The sequence below is a fragment of the Ruditapes philippinarum genome, unplaced genomic scaffold (genome assembly GCF_026571515.1).
Source record: "Ruditapes philippinarum isolate M1 unplaced genomic scaffold, ASM2657151v2 ctg2483_1_1_1_1, whole genome shotgun sequence".
Classification (NCBI taxonomy): domain Eukaryota; kingdom Metazoa; phylum Mollusca; class Bivalvia; order Venerida; family Veneridae; genus Ruditapes; species Ruditapes philippinarum.
In genome coordinates, this window is record NW_026865080.1 from 44,819 (window position 1) to 69,016 (window position 24,198).

The 24,198-nt window shown below is 32.4% G+C and overlaps 2 protein-coding genes across 6 annotated transcripts in view; both read left to right on the forward strand.

Moving 5' to 3' along the window:
- Positions 1-24,198, forward strand: part of LOC132727745 (uncharacterized) — an 86,844-nt gene that overhangs the window by 23,023 nt on the left and 39,623 nt on the right. For 3 of the 4 annotated variants that reach the window (XM_060713319.1, XM_060713322.1, XM_060713321.1), the window contains exons 13-16: positions 20,814-20,924; positions 21,219-21,329; positions 23,453-23,646; positions 23,948-24,173. In XM_060713319.1, the coding sequence (XP_060569302.1) occupies positions 20,814-20,924; positions 21,219-21,329; positions 23,453-23,646; positions 23,948-24,173 (642 nt within the window). The remainder of the gene's footprint in view (positions 1-20,813; positions 20,925-21,218; positions 21,330-23,452; positions 23,647-23,947; positions 24,174-24,198) is intronic. The other variant, XM_060713320.1, reaches the window with a different exon arrangement.
- On the forward strand, positions 5,072-14,017 carry LOC132727747 (uncharacterized). Of its 2 annotated transcripts, XM_060713324.1 has the most exons (10): positions 5,072-5,372; positions 5,473-5,536; positions 6,834-6,992; positions 7,437-7,556; positions 8,193-8,333; positions 9,288-9,398; positions 10,125-10,235; positions 10,937-11,136; positions 12,143-12,428; positions 12,770-14,014. In XM_060713324.1, the coding sequence occupies exons 2-10, from the start codon at positions 5,473-5,475 to the stop codon at positions 13,075-13,077; spliced, it is 1,500 nt and encodes a 499-aa protein (XP_060569307.1). In that variant the 5' UTR covers positions 5,072-5,372; the 3' UTR covers positions 13,078-14,014. The 2 variants fall into 2 exon arrangements, with proteins under 2 accessions (XP_060569307.1, XP_060569308.1); XM_060713325.1 differs by lacking the exon at positions 5,072-5,372 and having other exon boundaries at positions 6,823-6,992; positions 12,770-14,017.

A 24,198-nucleotide genomic window follows, 5' to 3' on the forward strand; every position in this document is an offset into this window, starting at 1 on the left:
ATGAAAACAATCTAAAGTCGCTGGTGGAATTCAAACTCACAGCGGTAGAGGCCAAGTAGTTTGAAGTCATTGACGTTTACCATTTGACAATGGGCGCCCAAATTCATTCATATTTGAATAGATAAGAACTAATATAAGCATAAGTGAGTGACGCCACTTTGTTCCAAACAAAGCTCAAAGTAAATAAAATGTATGACATAAATAAATTGTTAACAGTCTTATTGAAGGAAAATAATTGGACAATTTGATATATGACGTCATTTAAGTATACTTTGTTTTAATTTCAGACGACGACGACGATATTGATGATGACAAGGACAAAGTTTCAAGAAGTAACAGAGAAAGTGGGAGTCTCATACGATTATTAATGGCAATCATTATTGCAACCGTGTTGTTGTCGATTGTAACTTCCTGAAACAACACAATAATACGAATAAATGTAGTTAAAAGATTTTACATAATCTAATAATTATTCAGGAATTAATAGGGCAGTGATAAACTAATATTCCAATTATGTTTGATCTTGACAAAACGTTGAGACCATACCGAGCGCGAACGAAAAGTTATCATAGTACCGAGCGCGAACGAAAAGTTATCATAGTTGTATGGAACGCCTTTTCTGCCTTATTATACCTCGTTTTCGTATATTATGCGCATGTATTATGTTATTGTCACCTGTATTATAAATATAATTTGCATGTTTTTATTATATATGGTGCATTCTTTAATGTAGTATGTGCACACATTAGTATACATGCATATTAAATGTCTGTTATGGTGATGTGTGCCTACTTTATAATGTTATGTGCATTTATTATTATGTTATGTATATTCTTTATAATATCATCTTCAGTCTAAATTATACATGCATTATGTTTATTTTCTTTATGTTACGTGCCATCATTATCATATCATATACACTTTTTGATATTATGTACATTCTTGTTTTATATTGTGTAATTATTTTTTATACTTTGACTTGTACTCTAGATCATTTGCAATATCTGTTATATTTTATGCGCACATTCTTATTCTCGTACTATTATTATGAAAGTACTTTATATTTAGAGATTAAAGCTGCATTTTATATCATTCGTAAAAATAGAAATAGCTACATATGGATAATAAAATGGGTTTCATATCAAGTCATGTTTTTACTTTTGTGTCAAGACAACAAAAATGAGATTGATAACCGTAAATGTCTTCTGTTTCATTGCGGCAAAGTCGAATGTACAATGTAAATAATGTATGTTTGCCTGAGAAACTTCGACAAAATCAATAAACATGGCTTTAAGTAGCATTCAGAGTCTAACGGTATATTTCTGCATTATATAACGGATGTTTTCATACAAATTTAGATGATAACTATTTTGTGAACAATATATTGATAACATGCAGCTTTAATACTTGCTAGCCACTATGCGGTCATGGTACGAAGATGACCAAAATTGTCTGACGGTCGTCTAAAGATCATTATAGAGTCCCCCAATCTATCCTACAGCAAATCCATCACATTGAAGGCTTATTTCTATCACAGCATATCCGGTATATGACTGATGGCCATAATTTTAAAACAACAATACATTTAGAACAATATATAATACAATAACCCTGGGATTTTTTCTGCAGCTTTTTATTTGTGTTATCACTATAAAATATTCCAAATAAAATCTGGTTTGTATTTTTGTGCATTGTTTTTTTCTCTAAACTTCTAACAAGAAATTAAATCCTGCAAAGATATACAAAAACAGTTTTTAAAGCACTCAGAAATAACACTTCATGTACAAACTTGCAAAAGATACAGTTAACATATAAACAGTCACAATGGGAATGGCTTGAAATTGGCCACTTCAAAATCGATAAGAATTTTTTTCCAGACCGAGTTGACACCATTATTATGTCACCACAGAATGCCCGATCCATCTGCCGACTCGAGTTTTAGTGGATTGGTTTACAATGGGCACATTTCAAGCATTATTTCAAATATTGCAAAAAATACTACTGTATCATTTGGATATTCTTCCAAAAACATTTTTGAACAAAAAAAATGCTTATCTATATAGTTCTTTATGATTGAATATCGTACTATTACTATTCTTATTTGTTGTTCGCATAAAAATTATATTAGAAGCTAGAAAGTGAAAATTGGGTTTTCATTTTACATTTAGGCTTTCTAAGTACTATTTTTCCTCCTAATTATGCTTTTATAACTCCCTTTTAAGAGTGAGTAAGTTATAGAATGGTTTATTTTCCTAAATATGAGAAACTCAATTTTAGTTTTAACTGGGAGTAAGTAACAGTGAGCTTTTCAACTCCGTACTACAAGTTAATTTTTTTACATGAGCAGTCCCAACCCAAATCTTAATGAAAAAAAGATAACATTTGTTAAGAGAATTTCGACCATGCGACCACATACATGCATCGAGGACATAATGTAAGGAAGTGACCGTACCGTGCGACCACATACACGCATCACAGAATTCCTTTTTTCCCCCTTTCATTCAAGAAAGGGACAAAGAGTTGTCCGCCCTTATATAGGGCAGACTAAAATATGCCATTCCCTTATATTGCTATCGATAAGGCTAATCTTCACAATTATGTTTTCGTTTGATTTATACACAGCACTTTTTATGCAAACCAAGCGGGATATCAATGTTCGACCTTTTAAGTTGGCTATGGAAATTTTTAAAGAGCATACCTAATTTCTTTGAAAATTTTGAGTTTGCAGTTTTAACTTCATTTATTCAATGTATGTAATTGAATTAGTCCATTTTTGTAAAACGCGAACGGTTTCAAAAACGTTTTATATGCATTTAAAATGGGAGATAATTCTGCACCACCTTTTTACAAATATTTACCTGAGGGCATTCAAAGCAAAATACGTATTTAATTTCTATATTCGACCTATCTATCGTACCTGTAATAATAGGAAAGGTAATAAAATGGCCTGCAAGAAAACAAACTAGACTTTTTGCAGCCGACAATTCTAACACTGGAAAGAGTGAATATATGATTATTTGCGAGTCTAATCTGAATCTGCTAAATTCACAAAATGCGCGTTTCAAACTCCCCTTTTATTAGGACTCTATAAATCAAGGAAGATAAAAATTTCTAAAGTTATACAGCAATTGGTACAAAGTCGATTCTGTCTGCAAGGATGCGCAGTCTCGCCTTCGTTTGTCTCCATACGGAAAAATTCATTTCGGTTCCAGCAATATAGAGGTAAAGTGTTGTTAACAGTTGTCATATTTACATTATTGCTTTAGATTAAGGTGATTCAAAGTTTAAACAAATTTTATCTTACAGTTTTTCAATCTGCATTTAAGTTATATTTTCTCGAGATGGAAAAGTTGTCAGTTCGATAGGTGCAACGAAGAAATACTTTAATGACACTCAGTATACGTAATATTAAATAAAAATAAGTCCATCAAATTAATGCCACATTACACTTTTTTCACATTAGATCTACATGGAAATAAAAATAATAACCCTATGTCTATAAACTCAACAGTGAGTGATATAACAATATATAAGAATAGGATTTTTTAGATATTCTCTTTATGTCTCGAAGCGAGATAAATATGCTTTTCGAAGCACCTTTCGCATTAACATCATAAAAGTAATACAAATGAAAGTTGCTTCAAATGTGAATAAAAATACGATACGAATAAATATTAAAAGATAATAAAAGCATGTGAAAAGACTAAACTTGATTTTCTGTCAGAGCATTTTCCGTCAATGTCGACAACCTCGAAAATACAATTCTGCCTACGACAACAACATTTTAACTTCGACCGAGCTAGTTTGAAAGCCTAACATTTTAAAGAAAAGACACACTGAGTTGAAAATTTGCATCTATAGTGATGATTGCAAGAATTAATTTTTTGAAATCTGACTGTGGCAAAATAGTATCTGTGGTTAAATACCTGAACTACCGGTAAAACGCTTGTAGGTGGTAGAACAACTTTCAATCCGTATTATGTTCGGGTTTATTATTGATAAAAGCCGAGATGTTCCGATTGTATATAAATTACTTCTGTACTTCTCTTCACAATACATGTATTTTACTTTAAATATTCATTCAGATAATATAATTAAAGGTCTATTTCATATGACAAATTAAACAAAACCCTTGCGTTTTAAATTTAAATTGAAAAGGGTAATTCTTAATTTGTGACATTTAACGAAATATACGATGTTTCTGTCTCCCCAACCCCCGCCACCCATGTAGTTAGTTATTCCCTGCGGTCTGGAGACCGCAGGGTATTGGTTCGCGTTTAACTTTTGAGGCATGGAGGAGCACGTGACCTGTTTTTGGTACATGGAGGAGCACGTGATCTGTAAACCGTACATGATTGGTTAATTGACCTTTTCGAAAACCTAGCTAAATACCGTTTGCCGGTACGTTACGGATTTTACATCTAGGGAATTAGTCCGAATTACACCTAATTAAGAACAAAAAACTATGATATTTCTAATTTTCTATAATTATTTTACCGTTTAAGGTGGAAAAATTTGAATGATGTGTTTGAAAATGATCAATGTATCTTTAAAATCTATCTCAAAATTTACAAACAATAAATTGTTTATACTGCAAATCTACAAATTAAAATATTCGTAGTGGCATCTGCCATAATAAATAGAGATATTTTCTGCGTAAACTTGTGTGTTTACTTTATTCCTTGTTTGCTCGGAATTATTCATAAAATGGTAGGCCTATTTAATCATTTTCTTAAAAAGAAATAGTTGTTTTATGTTCGACCTTCTCCGGTCTTCAACGGTCACCGGTTTCCAAAGACCTTCTTCTGTATTGATCGATTATTGTCAACTATATTCCTGATACAAACGTTTATTTATCCCCCCCCCCCGAAACAATGTTGAAAATAGTTCAATGAAATATCTTTATATCATTTAAAATTTTCCCCGCAGGAAACCATTTTACTTGTTAACTATTTTGTTTGTTGATAATACTCAGGCGACAGATTCCGGTCCGTTCAGTTAATCATGATGATAAATCAGAACTGTATTTCGGCTTGAGGAAACACCGGGGGAATGTGTTTATTGATAAGATACTATTTCAAAATGATATATTTCAACCAATAGAAATGAAAAATATTTACAGTTTATATCAATGTTTACCACGTACAAGTATGTTGCATACTTCGTTATCAACTAAATTGCACGTTTACATTAAACAAATATAAGACGAATGTCAAGGTTCTTTAAACACTTGACTTATAATAAATGTGTAAAAATATACGAACTACCAAATGGATATACTAATCAAATTTGCAACAATACTCGACAGTGCAACGATTAATTTCATGGATCGTGATTACGGTATGGTAAAGATATTTCCCAGGTGTTAAAAGGTTAGTTGCACTGTATTGAATGTGTGAATCGAAATTTCATTTTACAACGGTCGCTGAAGTGTATTAATCACTGGAATCTATTGAATTTGTGTGATTTCAGATGTGTGACACAAGAGTGAATGTGTCGTTATTTGCGTTATCAATCCAGTTTTTGATTGTGATCGGTAAGTCTGTTATTTGATACATAATCTGTAAATAATCAACAACAAGTTGCGAAATACATAAAACATAAAGATTCTGTAACGCAATTTTTATGGTTATATATCATAAATCTGATCCTCAAAATGAAGAATTATCAATTATTGTAAGTTTAAAACAGCATTATTTGTAAAGATGTTAACGAATTCACATTTTCATGTAAATAAAGGGAGGTAATTAAAAATTTGTTTTCTATAAAAGTTAAATACAAATTTTCAATAAAAAAGAATGCATAATTATATTTTAACGATTACATATAATGTGAATAAATATTTGCAGTATGAATTTTGCACATTCTTCGATGTTTGAAAATTAGTTTAGAAGTATAATTATATACATACAAACTGTATATAAAATTTCACAAGCTTTAATTATATGTACATAAACATTTGCTGTACAGTACAGGATATACATATGAGCCGCGTCACGACAAAACCAACATAATGCGTTTGCGACCAGCATGGATCCAGACCAGCCTGCGCATCCGCGCAGTCCGATCAGGATCCATGCTGTTCGCTTACCAACCCTATTACAAGTAGAGACACTGATAGCGAACAGCATGGATCCTGATCAGACTGCGCGGATGCGCAGGCTGGTCTGGATCCATGCTGGTCGCAAACGCACTATGTTGGTTTTGTCGTGACGCGACTCACATATAATATTTTGTTTGTTACATCCTTAATAAGAACATTCAGGATCTTTAAAAGTGTACTTAACTTGAAAATATGTTTAGACTCGAGTTAGCTACAAGCCTATTGTTTGATGAACATCATATAAACGTGAATATTCTCACATCTTCAAACTGACCCCTGTTGAATGATATTAATTAATCCGAAAAACAATCAATTTAAATACATTTATATCATAATCTGAAAACTGCTATCATAATGTATATACGTTGTACAACTAAATTTTTCAAAGTGAATAAATCGTATTGTTCTCTTGTTTATAGAAACTGGTGTAAATGAAAGTATATGTCTGTCTGTCTGCTTCAAAGTCTTATTTTTAATCTTTAGTTATACAAATGAAGTTAGACAGTTGCATATCAATAACCGGGAATCGTTCATTAATTTTTAGAATAAATTTCTTACAATATACCGAGTAAATAGCAAAATAGAACGGATTCTTTTTTCACAGGTTAGGGAACCCGTGATATCAAACAAATTTCCCTGTTAGTATTATGCTATGTGTTCATGAAAGCAAAACTGTTTCCATATTGATTGATCGTTTTAAATGCATAATAATTTCTTAGTCTTATATAAGGCGGAAAATTACCATGGCCGGACTTCGAGAGCGGATGGTTACCAATTAAAAATGGCCTTGAACATGTTGCCAGGCTCAATATTGACCATGGTCTAGGCGAAATACCAGTTCTTGTAGACGTCTCTGTGAAAATAAAAGAACATATATTCCCGGCGTCAGGTAATATAATTTTATAACTAAATTTGTCGTTAAAAGTAATGTATTCCCCCAGATAATTGCAAAACAAAGTCTTTTTTTAATGTACGTATTTACTACTGGAATGATGGAAGTATTTGCATTTGAATAACCTGTCTCACTTATGACCGATATATTATTTAGTAACTAATTAAGTTCACTTCACAGCATAATACTTATAATACTAATATATTTTAAAATTTGTTTTTAACAGTAGCATGGATCTAGAGTCATGCGGCTTGAAAATAATGAAGATTTTTTGTCACGTATTAAGAATACATTATTTTCATTGCGTCCAATCAGTAAATAAGTTGTTTCTTAAGGCTTTTTGCATGTATTTTGCCCATCAAATATTTCATAAAGCAAGTTTCAAGGTCAAAAATCATATAAATACCTGTAGAATCTTCATTGAACTGTTACCTTTTCTAGGTTTCCGACCTGACCACCCAAAGGAGCGTTCTGGACCAGTGGTATATATTTATGATGCCATGTATGTAAATGTGTCGACAACTCCTGTAGAAGATCCACTATATAGACTTATTCCGAGAAGTAAGTGATATGAGCCGCGTCATGACAAAACCAACATAATGGGTTTTCGACCAGCATGGACCAAGACCAGCCTGCGCATCAGGATCCATGCTGTTCGGTGTCAGTTTCTCTACTTGTTCTAGGGTTTGTAAGCGAACAGCATGGATCCTGATCAGACTGCGCGGTTGCGCAGGCTGGTCTGGATCCATGCTGGTCGCAAACCCATTATGTTGGTTTTGTCGTGACGCGGCTCATATATTATATGCTATCAAGCTATAACAAAAGTTATAAACAGTAAAATCGTGTTATTTTGTAAAAATATTGTTTCATTATCTGCGTCAAAAGGATTGTAATACTGCTTGTCTCTGCTTTTTAACACACATGAAAATTGTATGTACGCAGAATATAATGAACCGAAACAAAATATTACGCGTTCCATAAGTATCGCAGCAATGTACTGTAGCAATAATTCCGTCTATGTGTCATTTGCTCTTAAGGGAATATACAAACATGTATGTTCTTGTTCAGTACTTAAACAATAATTCAATAATTTTCTTAACTACGTGCGGCAAATATATAGCATTATACGCTTACGGAAAGAGAGATTCAAGAATAACAAAAATCAATGACATTCGGTTTAATTTGATTTATTTTCAGTAAACAGGCACTATGAAGGCGACAAATTAATAATGATAATGGGAAATGCGCATGTGCGCGTACGAGCTTGGAAACAATCGTCATTTCCGGTGGTAGACTTCCACCAATCAGGAATACAGATGAAAGCTAATACTTCAAAAGGTTGAAGTTACAATATGGCAAAATACCCTTTTTACAAGACTTCACGAAAAAAGACGATCATTGCTTCACGAAAAAGGACGATCTTTGGCGGAAGCTATCCAGCTCGCTTACGGAACGTCGGCGGTTCTACCATGGTGCCTGAAATAATGTACAGAGGGGCACCAGACTTTAAGCTGGAAAGTCGCCATATGGCCTTTATAATGTTACTGTGGCGAATACCCCCTTTCCCTTCCATCCCACACACTCATGTAAAATAAAAATTAAGCAAAAATCGTGTATGCGTGTACACTTACACAATCGGACTAAAATAAATTTAGCATATTAAACTAAAACTATTTTACAGTTTGGTATCATTGTTTTCATTTGCACGTGAATGAACAATAAATCATGTGACTCAATGGAGTTTTTTTAACAGCCCTCAAAATTTATCGATCAAGAGTGGGGCAGTTTTTAATGCCATTTTATTTTATTTTTTTATGAATTATTTATTTTTTTATTTTATTTTTTACTAAACTTTTGTCACTTTCAATTATTGGAGATTGGCCATTATAAGAGTCATTCATCTGAAATATAGAGCTAATAGCCGTCCGGTTAGCTCAAAAGGTAGAGCGTTGGACTGAATCGGGCGACCCGGGTTCGATTCATCATGAAATCCTTTCTACGGTCATTCGCACTGTACCTCTGCTCTGGCATGTACAGAAGTTTCAGTTCCTTGCGAAAATGAAAGCAACTAGTACTGGTAAATTGCTTGACAGCCTGCCCAGGAACGATGCGGTGGTTGAACTGTACATTGGTGAATTCAATGTGGCTTACTGTCGTGATCCGGAGTGAGAACTACCAACACCATCACCTATTTATAGAGCTAATTCAGCTCATTTTCACATCGAATTCATATATGCATAATAAGTATAATGAGTTTATTATATTATTTTAGTAAGACTGTAATATGAATAGTTTCAGATTCTTACGCTGAAGTGAGTCATAATCTTGGTGAAATGCCATGTCTTGTTATAGTTCGTATCAAAATGCATCATGGGAACAACTTGATAATGGCTGACGGCGTTGGTAAGTCACGTGACTTGTCTATTTATAGTTTTAGATTCCTACGCCGAAGTAAGTCATAATCTTGATGAAATGCCATGTCTTATTATAGTTCGTATCAAAATGCATCATGGGAACAACTTGATTATGGCTGACGGCGTTGTTAACTCACGTGCGCACGAATACATTCTGACCGTACGACAAAAGTGTGATACATAATGAGAGCTATTTTTGCTACAGGGTAGGGGCGACATATAGGAATCACTTCTCCGTCGTTTGTCTGTCTGTCCGTCCATCACAGAATATTGTCGGACTACTGCTCAACAGCTATTTTAGCAATTTCATCTAAACTTTACAGGAATTTTCATTACCAAGTCTAGTTATGAACATATTTGATATTTTCTACTTCAGTGTTTTTTTATCACAGTTTACTTCTTAAGTTTTGCCTGGACTACTTTCATATACTTTTTATACAATGTTAGTCAAAATTTACAGGAATGATCATTACCCGAAGTGCTTTGTGCATGTTTAATGGGTTTAACAGTTGAACTATATTTTTGTCTGAGTTATGGCCCTTGATTTTAAGAAACATATTTGCCTGTTTATGAATTTTGTGTCTGTCTTTTACTATTCTAGTCCTTAACTAGCAACATGCTACAAAGTAACCGCGACATAATAAATTATAGGGAACATTTTTGTCACTAAGTTTGTTAAATGAATGTTATGTTAAATGAAGATTTTATTTGTTAGGATCAAGCATGCAGGTATACGCGGATGTATCTGACAGAACAAACGCCTACCTTGTATATGGTTATAGTAACAACACGGTGAGAATGTGGGTAGACTCGTCAAACCTTGGTGGTATGTTATATTAAAATAGTCCGACGTTTTCAGATATTTTTCACTATAAGCACTTAGTTAAGAATGTATATTGCATGTTCCATATAACAATAGGACGTATTCCGTTAATCTTAAAGACCCATTGTCCCACAGAAATAAATTTATTGCTATTTCTCAAATGCTTCTTATTTTGTTGTACGTTTAAAGATCCTGTGTATGTAACACAGTTTTTTTATGGTTATATATCATAAATATGGTGCTAAAATTAAGATTTATCAATATTCAAAGTTCCAAAAAGCATTTTTTATAAAGATATTACCGAATTCAATATTTCATGTAAATAAAGGGAGGTAATTATAAATATATTTTCTAAAAAGTTTAAGTCAAATTTTTCAATAAGAAATGAATGGATATACTTCAATAATTACATGTAATATGCACAAATATTTGCAGCACATATTTTACATATTCTTGGATGTTTGAAAAATTGTTTTATAAGCTTTATTAAATGCATATATGAAAGTTCATTAAAGTGTGGTATACAACCTCAATTACAACATACAGGATCTTTAAAGTTTCCAAAACGGTACTAAAAAGACAATTCATTTTCTTTTTCCATGTATCTCCTTGAAAATTACATTTTTAAAGCTACTTTGATAAAGATATAATTATAAAGTTTGGATGTTGTTTTTATCAATTTATTTCACATCATTTTTGCCCAGCAATATTCGATGGCCGGAAGCACACTTGGTTTGATATGGTCATATATGTCGGAGAGGCGGAGATTTTTGCCTGGAAATGTTCTACCATTACACCGTTTTACGACGCACGTGTTAGTACAGAAAAAACGAGGGGCGAGCTCCCCTCATGGTGGGACGTAGATGTTGACTATGACTTAGAACCATCACTCATTCGTGTGTCTGTAAATATTTACCATGAATATTTTTAAATGTTACGTTTGATTCAATTCTTTATACGGGGAAGTCCGGCTTGCCCGGCTATAGACTACACGTGTATATTTAAAAGAAAATCAAATAAAAAACAATTAAAACTATATAGAATTCTATACCTATCAATGAAATTTTTAGTGTCAGTTCTAGCTAGGCGCCGCCATTTACAATGTAACTCAATGATAAAAGGCGGTGTATTCCGATAAAGGAACAAATCTCAACTTTTCGTATTAATAATAATAGTCGAGTGTTCCGAGTGAAAACGGAAGCGGGTACATATAATACCGAATGACACCTTTAAAAAGGAAAAATGAAAGGATTTTTTTACCGAATTCCCCGTTTATAGGCTTTGCCTAATTTCATATTATTATCGGGTGATTTCAACTCTTCCGAGAATCGACCGTAAGATTATGGAGGCAATATATTTTTTCTGTTGATACATTTTATAGGGGGAATTCCGAAGTCAAAGGCCGGGACCTCGGGGCCGGGCCGGGCTTTGACTTGCCCTGCCCGGCTATGGACTACACGTGTTTATTTAAAAGGAAATCAAATTAAAAAAAATATAAAGATTATTTTGCCTTTCATGGAAATTTTCAGTGTCATTTCTAGTTGGGTGCCGCCATTTTCAGTGTAACTCAGTAAATAATAGGCGGAGTATTCCGATAACGGAACAATCGCAACATTTCGGTCTACTAATTATCGTCGAAGTGTTCCGAGTAAAAACGGAAGCGGTGTATAAAATACCGAATGACACCTTTACAACGAGGAAAACGAACGATATTTTTTAAGGACTTCCCCGCTCATAGGCTTTACCTATTTCATATATAAAAATATTTCATAAGATATAACTTTGTAACCTTTTAAAAATATTCAAATTATAAAGCAAAAGAAGAGAAAAAGTCCAGTCTATCAAAGTATCTCAAGAAGAAATTATCAACAATGATTTGAATAAACTATTTCAATAAATCAATTTTGCAGGTGCTTGCAGAGAAACCGGAAGGAGCAAATGTAGGTTTTCGATATCCGGCCGGAATGTATCTTGGGTATCCAGAACCAACTGCAACCGGAAATACTGCAAGCCCCATATCCGTCGGAGGCCTGTCTTACATGTTAACCTACGATTATAGATACAAATTGAATTTCTGGCAACCAAAGTTTTCCGAGAATTTTTCTTCGATATTTATCGCAGAATCATTTGGCAATGGAAAGAATACAGAAGTGTCTCATAGTGAATCCGTTTATATATTAGGTTGGGTATTTGAAGGTAGGTTTATTAAGCTTGAATACATAGATACTTTTATTTATTTGTTAACATTAAGTAGCGCCGCTGGCTTTGATGCATTATTTAAAAATAAAACATTATTTTTAACTCAATAAGCCAATCATAAATTTGTCACTGATACCAGGAACGAATCAACTATATTTCGGGAATATTCCTAATATTGTGTATATTTGTATATCATGCAATACATGTACTTGCGTTACTACATAAAAAGCTATTCTTTCTCGATACATTCTTGTAATGATTGCAGAATACAGGCAAGATAAAGTCTCGCTGTTAGATATATAAACTTAAGATTTTTTTTTTATTATTTATATCAAAAGAAAATATTGGTTGTTCAGCGCCTGTCATTCCAAATGGATTTGCCAACACGTCATATAACGGGACATCAACGGGATCGCACGCGATAGTACGATGTAACGAGGGTTACGTTATAAAACAGAAGAAGAAATTTTACAATTATGACTATGAGCGGTATAGTATAACTTGTCATAAGTTTGGATACTGGGAGAATATTCCAAGCTGTTTACCAAAAGGTATTTCTTCAGGCTATTTGAACATAATCAAATGTGTTGTTTTTTCTTTTGGCGTAACTTATTTGAAATCGATGTTGACCTACTTACAGCTTTAGAAATATGAAGAAAAAATGATGGAAGTGAAGATGATATACGAACGATTATTGCGAGATAGTATGTGTATGGTGGATGATTTGTTACACTCTTGCGCGCCGCATTATCGCTGGCGACAACACTGCAAAGTGCCAAACGGAACGTTATCGCTTTGTCATTTTGTCGTCCTGTCGCTAGAGAAACACGCTAAATGGCGCGTTGTCTCGCGGGAAAATGGAAGAACTTACTTAGGGGCGCTTTGATGCTGGCGACAACGTGACATGCGACACAGGATAAGAAGCCAACCCTTCGATAAAAGCCAAGCGGCAGAGCGACATGTCGACAATGCGCCGCAGTTTGGCGCGTGTCGCAGCGACAAGAGGAAAAGGCAATGGTGATATTTGTTGTGTTGTCGCATGCAACAACGCAATGCACAAAAGGGTAACAAATCAACCACAACATAAGAGAGTGCAGAATTAACATTTCTACCCTATAAAATCAAACCTGTGGACAAATTTTACCCATGGACGAGAATAAAAAAATGACCTTTATAGATAAGAGGTCTTAATTTAGAGGTGACTGTATTGCATTCTAACAATGAATGGAAATAAAAAAGTGGCCTTTATTTTCAGTGTTATCTTTATACAGAGGTGGTTTTTGGCACAAAGTTGACTGTATGTTTTTTTCAATTGAGAAACATGCAAAGTACTTTTAAGATATTTCTTCTTGCTTTTGTTTGTCCAGTAAACAAAGAAATAAATATATATTTGTAAACTTATGATTAGTAAGAACAAAGTGCCTATTATACAATTAAGAACTAAATGTCTGTAACGTTGTACAAGTATGCGCTTCAGATTCTACAACAAGATTGCTAATAATGTTAACGTTCTGATCAAGGCGTATTTTCATGACATTCTTCCCGGAAGTAAAAAAACTATACTGCACGCGGCTCATATTAAGAAAGCAAGAACTATGTTTAATTAATTATTATTTCAGAAAGGCATACGTAGAACTCAGACTTGCAACCGGCTGCCGTCGGATAGATTGGCCTGGGGATAACCACACGCGAACCTGTAATTTAGACAGCCGGCATAGACAACAGATATAGGTCACGTGTAACGATGGCTTACAAGAAATGACATGGTTGAAGGTGGCAAAGGTAGTTATGCAATTGTGAAGTGATAATTATCATTATCATTACCAAACAACCCCAACAACAACAATATAAACAGCGTCTTGTTCTTCTTTGTTAAGAGACTCGGGGGAAACAAGTCATCAAACGCGACTTTACAACAGAAATGACACGTTTGAGCCACGTCACGACAAAACCAACATAGTGCGTTTGCGACCAGCATGGATCCAGATCAGCCTGCACATCTGTGCAGTCTGATCAGCCTGCACATCTGTGCAGTCTGATCAGGATCCATGCTGTTCGCTGTCAGTTTCTCCACTTGTAATAGGCTTGGTAAGCAAACAGCATGGATCCTGACCAGACTGCGCGGATGCGCAGGCTGGTCTAGATCCCTGCTGGTCGCAAACGTACTATGTTGGTTTTGTCGTGACGTCGCTCATTTTTGATAAACTAGTAGAATGGCTTATGCACTGCCCATGGAGTACATACAACAAATCTTTAACAATTAGGCTTTCAATAAGACCAAAGTGAAAAAATGATGACCATGAAGGAAATTATAATGTATGTTAACAGTATTTTTGATGTATATGAAACAAATATTAGATAATAGATAAGCGTCAGAAAGAAAGAAAGAAAGAAAGAAAGAAAGAAAGAAAGAAAGAAAGAAAGAAAGAAAGAAAGAAAGAAAAGAAAGAAAGAAAGAAAGAAAGAAAGAAAAAGAAAGAATGAATGATAAGAAAGAAAGAAAGAAAGAATGAAAGAAAGAAAGAAAGAAAGAAAGAAAGAAAGAAAGAAAGAAAAAAAGAAAGAAAGAAAAAAAAGAAAGAAAGAAAGAAAGAAAGAAGAAAGAAAAGAAATAAAGAAAGAATAAAAGACAGAAAGAAAGACAGAAAGAAAGACAGACAGAAAAGAAAGAAAGAAACAAAAAAGAAAGAAACAAAAATAAAGAAAAAAAGAAATTATCCAGGGGTGTTAGCTCTTTCATATATCCAAAAATAGCAAATAGTAAAAACGTACAAATGGATTTAAAATTTCTAAATCTTTTCCTCTTCTTTTTCCTTAATTGTTTGTGTTGTCTTTGCAGCTATAGGAAAGTACTTACCTGCAGCTGACTATGACAGTGACTGGATATTTATGAATATGGGCAGATCCAGATGGCACCTGGAATTTGAACATGGTCTTGGGGCAGTACCGGTGATAGTCGATGTTCAGGTCGCAGTTAATAACTACATATTTCATGCTATAGGTAGAGTCGAAATATGTTTTCAATAGTGATCTTTCAAACTATACTTTAGTCATTTCTGTTACTCAGCTTAAGGTTAGAAACTAATGTGAGCTTCCTGAATCAATTTTTGTTATAATTGTTTAAATATACACACATGAACATAAGCTGTGGATACCTGCAATAAGAAACAAAACAGCTCATCGCAAAAACATCAATATTTGCAACAAATACATGAACATATGTTTAAAACAAAATAACAACAACAACAAAAAATTCCTAGCATAAAAAGCAAACCTGTTTAACAGACCATCCTCTGAATAAAGATCATACCATGATGTACAACCGTTCGTTGATTTAGTTGAACAGAGTAGCCCCAAAATAAAATTCAGGCCAGGTTTGGAATCTCGTTTGGGTGGCCTTTGTTAACAGGTTAGACTGTATATGGAAGAGAAAATACAGAAATCAAAGTATTAATCACATTTTATATTTTGATAAGTGTTTACTTTTTTTAAGAACTGTAGAGGAGCTAAATTCTGTCCTCAACTGTGTTAGGTTTATCATAACGTTATAAATATTTCGATTTTATTTTGTAGGTTTTCCTCCCGGACGGCTTGTACGAACTTTAGACGGGGAAAGTACAGTTGTTTATGTCCTATTGATGAATAGCTTTGTAAACGTACAAAACCTTAAAAAATTCCATGGATGGTTATTAGGCAACCATGACTCGTCTTTTTCCAATAAGTAAGGCTTGCTAAATAAAGTTGTAAATCTCTCTTCCGTTTTCACCCCTTTAGCTCCACTTTTCACAAGAATATGGTGGCATATACCTTTTGTGATGTATGGGAAACATTTATTAGTCGCCCTATCATTCCCTATGAGTTCTGTATTTCTTGTCGGTCCGCGTCCGTATTGGTTACTCATATAAATAACTTTCGTCGATGTTTGAAATCTTTTTTTCACTCCAAATGGTTTATTCTAATTTAGATTTGAACTCATTACATCCTTGAGATAAGAACTATTTCAGCTGGGGGAAGATAGGTTCATTCGTTTAAGCGAATAGAGCGAAGGGAATTTTGTCTTATTGCTTTTAGTGGCCTTAACTTTTCTATTTTATAAATATGTCCTCGGATTTCATGATTTGTAACAGATAATTTGAACAACTTTTCAAAGTCAAAAATAGTCTATTTTGTGGATAAGTTTAAAAACTTGTATCATATCTCCACGTTGGCGTCTATAATCAAGAGTTGGTAATTCAATCTTTGTTCATATGTGAGTCCTCTTAGTTCAGGAATGGTTCTTGTAGCTCTTTTTTGGGTATTTACCACTTATTGTTTTTTTTTGTTACAGAGTAATAAATGATATTTCTATAATAAGTGATTGGTCTAAAAAAAATCCTTTATACAATAACAAAAATTGCTTCTTATCCATGTGGATAGAATTTCTTTTTAGCAAACCTATATGAGAGTTAACTTTATTAAAAGTGAAACCGATGTGCTCATCAAATTTCAAATTAGATGTTACAACCTAGGTTTTTTTCCTTGTCAATGATTTCAATATCAACATCAATACCAGTGTTGTTCTTTCATTTTGATATTTGTATTCAACTAAATTGCTGTTTCTCAATCAGCTTTAAATTCTTACAATGTGTTAGAGTTTGAACTGAGTCATATCCAAGTGCGTCGACTATTCCATTTACATAGTGTAATATAATTCATTTTGAAGGCAGTGTGATCAGATATTTCTCATCAAGTATCGAAATATGGACTTAACAAAAGTGGTTGAAACTATCGATGAAACAACTTTTGAACAATTTTTTGGCTCTTGTAAATTCAAAATTTAGCTATGTATCTTCCTTGTGAATATAAATGATTTTTACTGCTGAAATTTATTGAAAATATTATAAAAATTCTTACTGCAAGTATGTGCTGTATTTAAAATAAAATAGACAGCTTACAAACCTTTGCATGGGAAATCTGCGTTCCTTATTTTGGGTCAAATAAAGCTGGTTTGCGCATAGTATTTCTTTAAACAATTTAATGTCAATATGACAATCTGCAAGGTCATTTCCATAGTTCCAACTAAGAATAAACATTGCCCGTAAATCTGAAAAGGATCAGCACGCATTAGAAATACATTGGCTTACAATAGTCATAAACGCTTTTGAGTGTATTAATCAAAATAAAATCATGAGATTATTTAGTTGTTCAATGATATGTGATGGTCCCCTACATAAGTCACGAGCACTAAACTTCGTTAACGTGCCTGTAAGGATTTCAAGATATAACCGGAATATAGACTTGTACAATGATCAGGTCGAAATCCCGAACAGGAATATCTTTACGAACCAACGTCTGTCAATAAACCCCTGAGAAGTCCCTATTACATTCGATAGAATATATTTGAAGAATAATAGATACTGAATATAAAGTTAAAATTGGTAAATAATGACATAAAAGATGTATTACTCCCTCAAGCATAGAATAATGCATTGTTTTTATAAAACCAATTGTTTTGTTTTTACAAGTAAGAGAATGGTAAATGAGCTGGCCAGCGTAGCAGCTGGGATAAATGTCGGATTATGTTAGAAGTTCGGACCAAGGAAAGCCGAACTTCACTTCCAAAACCAGATATATTACATAATACGACACAACTGAGGGCTAATACTTCTAAAGGTGAGAGCTTATAATATCAGTACTATTATCAAATGTGACTGTTTGATATTATAATTATAATTATTGCTATTATTATTATCATTATTATTATTATTATTAATATTATATTATTAATATTATTATTATTATTATATTATTATTATTATATTATTATTATTTATTATTATTATTATTATATTATAATTGTTATTATTATGCCTTTCTTCGATTCGATTAGTTTAGTCGCACTTTTTTTTATTGTGAGAATTAACGGGTCAATACCAGAGTATATGCACTTCTGTATTTTGTATTTGTTTTCTAAAAATAGGTTTTCAGAGTTTATTCATCATATTTTATTTCCCTTATAATGTATATTTTCTTTATAACCGTCAAAGAAAGCGACGATATGACTTTACATGACGTCTGGTTTGTTGTCTTTATTCTGAAGAAACGTCAATTTAACGCATAAATAAAAGTTAAAATAGTCCATTTTCCCTGGCGTCTTTATGCTTATTTAGGATTATTACGAATATAGCGTGCGTGTGCGTTCTTTTTTTTAAAAAATATAGCCCCCAATTATGCATGGTAATTGAAAAAAAAACAAGACAAAGTCACGGTTATCTTAAACTACACATCTACCCTATTAGACCTAATTGCATACAAAGTGTCCTGTTCATATCATTTATAGTCCCCGAGTTATGTAACGGACAAAGTTCAAAGTGTAAAAATGAACAAAGGGCAATAACTCCGTAATTAGGCAAGACCGAATTATGGTTCTTGTGCGCGGCACATCTATCTAATGAGATCTATCTGCCTACAACGTTTGTTGCTTAAAACTCTTTTAGTTTAAGAGTTATGTCCCGGACAAAGTTCAAAGTGTAAAAAAGAACAAAGGGCGAAAACTTTAAAATCAGGCAAGGCAGAGTTACGGTTCTTTTTGCACTGCACATCTATCTAATGAGATTTATCTATCCCACAAAATATCATGTTGGATACTCTTGTTGTTTCAGAAGTTTATGTCTCGGACAAGAAAAAGCGGACGGATGGACGGACGACACCAGCCGGACATGTTCCAACATTTTTGGCCGTTTAGAAACTTATTTTTGTTATTTTCTTTCAAGTCTGATTTTAAGAGGGCTCTAGCCTATTAACCCTTTGATCAATGTAAGTGAACCTTATTGTTCTCTTTTGTTCTCGTATATATAGCACCCAAAACCCAAAATGTGGAACAGACAGACGGACGGACAAAGCGCGACTTTATGCATCCTTCGGGAGCATAATAAAACCTAAAAAATGTCTGTTAGCGTCTCATTGACCCCTAACGCCACGATAATGCGTCGGTTTAAACTTCTCTCATATACCATTAACGCCACACGATAAACGAGTCGATATCGACTTTACAAACCTGTCCTGCATGCCACATATATGCGGCTAGATAAGACTTGCCTTACTTTCCCGGTCGCCACGTTGTAGCGTCGTAAATCATTGGTTGTTTTCAAGGTATTCCCCAAGAGTATTTAAATATTAGCCAATCAGAAATTGTGTTACATTTTGAATATAGAAAAACTGATGATCACGGAGAGAAGAAAAAAAAAAATTTGTAACTTGAATGGTTATAACATTAATTTGAGTTAAAAAATCATGGAAAACGACGAAAACGGCCGTCAGTATTTGAGCTTATATTTTAGACCGATACGAAGGATAATCCATTGGATTCTGATAATGAAATAAGTTTGAATTTGACATTAGAAAGTAGTTTAGAAAATGAAAGTAGGGATTTTGACTGAAGGGGATTATGTCCGTACACCAACTAAAAATTAAAAAATAATTAAATAGTCCTGTGAACTATTTGCCATGACTGTAATAAAATGGAGTTTATTAGTTTTAACTTGTATATAATTTATTTATTTAAAACAGAGAAAATTTTTAATTTATTATCATTATAAAGAATTAAAAAGATATTTGTTTTGAATTCTACCTAAAATGGAAAGAGCGTAAATTTGGGTGTAGGTGTGAAATATTTTGCAAGGATTACAATGATAATGGATTAAATTATAATTATTATATACCATGAATTAAACACTTTAAGTGGAAAAACATTTTATAAAAAATTCTAAAAAAAGTTTTGTTTATTAAAGGTTTACAATGAATTAAAACTAATTATTGTTGATATTTAATAATAATAAAAAAATAACTGTTAGTTGCTTCTTTCCTCTTTAATTGTGTGGGTTTATCTGACATCTCATACATTTAAAATTATATCATCATGTGGCTAATTCAAATGATCAGCATGTGTGCCAAAATTTATTGTTAATTGGATCATAAAATGTGTCAATCATAGCCATTCAAGTAAAGTACCCCCAATAAACAGTGTACCAATAAAATTAATCTCAGGGAGACAGTGTAGATAAAATCAATAACATACACAGGGGATGGCTTATCAGTTCTTATCAGGGGGCAATTGGATAATTACTATCAGGGGTCAATGAGTTAAAAAGCAGAAGTAATGATCCAAATGAAAGCTAGAGCTATGATGAATGATATAATATAACAGGTAACAGATAATGACGTTTTAAATGAAGCCGGTGTGATATGTACTGCAAAAATCAACAATGAACGAGGCGATTGATATTTCAGTGGTGTATATGATGTGATATGCTATCACCCCGGTCGTTATTGATTGTTTTCAGTACATGTCACATCATATTCACCGCCTAAAAATCCGTATGATTTTTTTTATTTCTATTTCAGCTAGCGACTCGTTTTATGAACTAGAGCATAGTCTAGGAGAATATCCCGGTATTGTTGTTGTTCGAGCTAAAATGGAGTATAGTGGTAAAACTTTCTACGCAGATGGAGTAGGTATGTTATTCTAAATGACAGCTGTCCCCTATCTTAAAACAATCGATCAAATCAATCAATAATATTAATGATAAAATATTAGATAATAATGAAATAATGAAATGATAAATGAATGAATGAATTGATTGATTGATTGATTGATTGATTGATTGATTGATTGATGGATGGATGGATGGACGGACGGACGGACGGACGGACGGATTGATTGATTGCTTGATTGATTGATTGATTGATTAATAAGGGGTTTAATCTTGAGTTTAAAATTTGTTGTGTTTTTTTTTCTATAAAATAAAGGATCAGCACTAAATATATTTAGCGCCAGTGAAAACAGGACGACAGCCTATTTGGTTTATGGATACAGCGACTCTAAGATCCGTGCGTGGGTTGACTCTTCTACGAACGGAGGTAATTAGATTTTAAAATTATCGATTTCTTTTGAATTATTATTTTATGATGTATTTCAACTTTAAATGTAATTAATTAGTTGATTAAATAATCTATAAAGAGGATTTCATTGGAGGACAATGACAAAAAAATCCAAAACCTTTAGAACTCGGAGCCTTTGAGAATATATGATAGGTTATGTTTATTTCAGTAATATTTGATTGGTTATGCTCACTTCAGCAATATTTAATTGGCTATGGTTTTTTTCAGCAATATTTGATTCCAGCAATATTTGATTGGTTCTGTTTATTTCAGTAATATTTTATTGGTTATGCTAAATTTAGCAATAATTGATTGTGTATATTCATTTTAGCAATATTTAAATGGTTATGTTTATTTCAGCAATATTTGATCGGTTATCTTTATTATAGCAATATTTGATTGGTTATCTTTATTTCAGCAATATTTGAATGGTTATGTTTATTCCAGCAATATTTGATTGGTTATGTTTATTTCAGCAATATTTGATTGTTTTTGTTTAATTCAGCAATATTTGAATGGTTTTGCTTATTTCAGTAATATTTGAATGGTTATGTTTATTTCAGCAATATTTGATTGGTTATGTTTATTTCAGCAATATTTGAATGGTTATGTTTATTTCAGCAATATTGGATTGTTTATGTTTATTTCAGCAATATTTGATTGGTTATGTTTATTTCAGCAATATGTTTATTGTTTATGTTTATTTCAGCAATATTTGATTGTTTTTGTTTAATTCAGCAATATTTGATTGTTTATGTTTATTTCAGCAATATTTGATTGGTTATGTTTATTTCAGCAATATTTGATTGTTTTTGTTTAATTCAGCAATATTTGATTGGTTATGCTCACTTCAGCAATATTTAATTGGCTATGGTTTTTTTCAGCAATATTTGATTCCAGCAATATTTGATTGGTTCTGTTTATTTCAGTAATATTTTATTGGTTATGCTAAATTTAGCAATAATTGATTGTGTATATTCATTTTAGCAATATTTAAATGGTTATGTTTATTTCAGCAATATTTGATCGGTTTATCGTTTATTATAGCAATATTTGATTGGTTTATCTTTATTTCAGCAATATTTGAATGGTTATGTTTTATTCCAGCAATATTTGATTGGTTATGTTTATTTCAGCAATATTTGATTGTTTTTGTTTAATTCAGCAATATTTTGAATGGTTTTGCTTATTTCAGTAATATTTGAATGGTTATGTTTATTTCAGCAATATTTGATTGGTTATGTTTATTTCAGCAATATTTGAATGGGTTTATGTTTATTTCGAAGCAATATTAGGATTGTTTATGTTTATTTCAGCAATATTTGATTGGTTATGTTTATTTCAGCAATATTTGAATTGTTTTTGTTTATTCAGCAATATTTGATTGGTTATGTTTATTTCAGCAATATTTGATTGGTTATGTTTATTTCAGCAATATTTGAATGGTTTTGTTTATTTCAGCAATATTTGAATGGTTATGTTTATTTCAGCAACATTTTATTGTTTTTGTTTAATTCAGCAATATTTGATTGGTTATGTTTATTTCAGCAATATTTGATTGGTTATCTTTATTTCAGCAATATTTGAATGGTTTTGTTTAATTCAGCAATATTTGAATGGTTATGTTTATTTCAGCAATATTTGAATGGTTATGTTTATTTCAGCAATATTTGATTGGTTATGTTTATTTCAGCAATATTTTATTGTTTTTGTTTTAATTCAGCAATATTTGATTGGTTATTTTTATTTCAGCAATATTTGATTAGTTATGTTTATTTCAGCAATATTTGAATGGTTTTGTTTATTTCAGCAATATTTGAATGGTTAAGTTTATTTCAGCCATTATTGATTGCTTATGTTTATTTCAGCAATATTTGATTGCTTATGTTTATTTCAGCAATATTTGATTGGTTATCGTTATTTCAGCAATATTTGAATGGTTTTGTTTATTTCAGCAATATTTGAATGGTTGTGTTTATTTCAGCAATATTTGATTGGTTATGTTTATTTCAGCAATATTTGATTGGTTATCTTTATTTCAGAAATATATTTGATTGGTTATGCTAATTCTAGCAATATTTGAATGGTTATGTTTATTTCAGCAATATTTGATGGCAGAAGAGACACATATTTCGACATGATCATCTCAGAGGCTGTACTTGAAATTTATGCATGGAAAATATCAACGATCACTCCTTTTTTTACGTATATGTTTTCGCTGGAGGAGGACCGAATATTGGATTATGTCGACTTTTTCGTAAACTATGATCTTGGAAATGGACTTACTGTGGCTACGGTGAGAAAAAAACAGTCGATTATGGCATATAACATGTACATGTAAATTATTTCTTTAATTGTGAATTTATTTACTTTTCTATGTTATTTTACTTTTCTTAAAATCTTAGTATATATTTCTCAAGTTTAATGTTTTTGAAATATTTTGGCCCACTTGGAGGCATACAGCTTTGAAACCATACTAAATTTTTACCAAAGCAAGATTATTTTTCAAAATTGTAAAAAGAATGTTTTTCTCACTGTTTTGTAAAATAATTGTACAGTATATAGTTTTTACATTTTACAATTCTTTTAAACAACAGGCACAGATTATGGATGTATCAAGTCATAACAAGGACTTCCGGTTTCCATCGACAGCGTTCCTCGCCGACAGATACGGCTACATTGAAAACAAAACAAATGTGCCGAAATGCATATTCGGTGGTTTCACGGTCGCTTATGCGACAAGAAGTTGGAGTTTGAAAACTGAGGAAAGACAATTGCTATTGTATAAACCTATAAACTTCAAACATTCATACGAAGATTTTGGTAACATAACATTTAAATATTTCAA

Coding starts and splice junctions, on each gene's coding strand:
- LOC132727747 (XM_060713324.1), top strand. CDS start 5,473: ATGTGTGACACAAGAGTGAATGTGTCGTTATTTGCGTTATCAATCCAG. Junction 6,993..7,436: donor ACATATATTCCCGGCGTCAG/GTAATATAATTT, acceptor TACCTTTTCTAG/GTTTCCGACCTGACCACCCA. Junction 7,557..8,192: donor ATATAGACTTATTCCGAGAA/GTAAGTGATATG, acceptor ATTTATTTTCAG/TAAACAGGCACTATGAAGGC.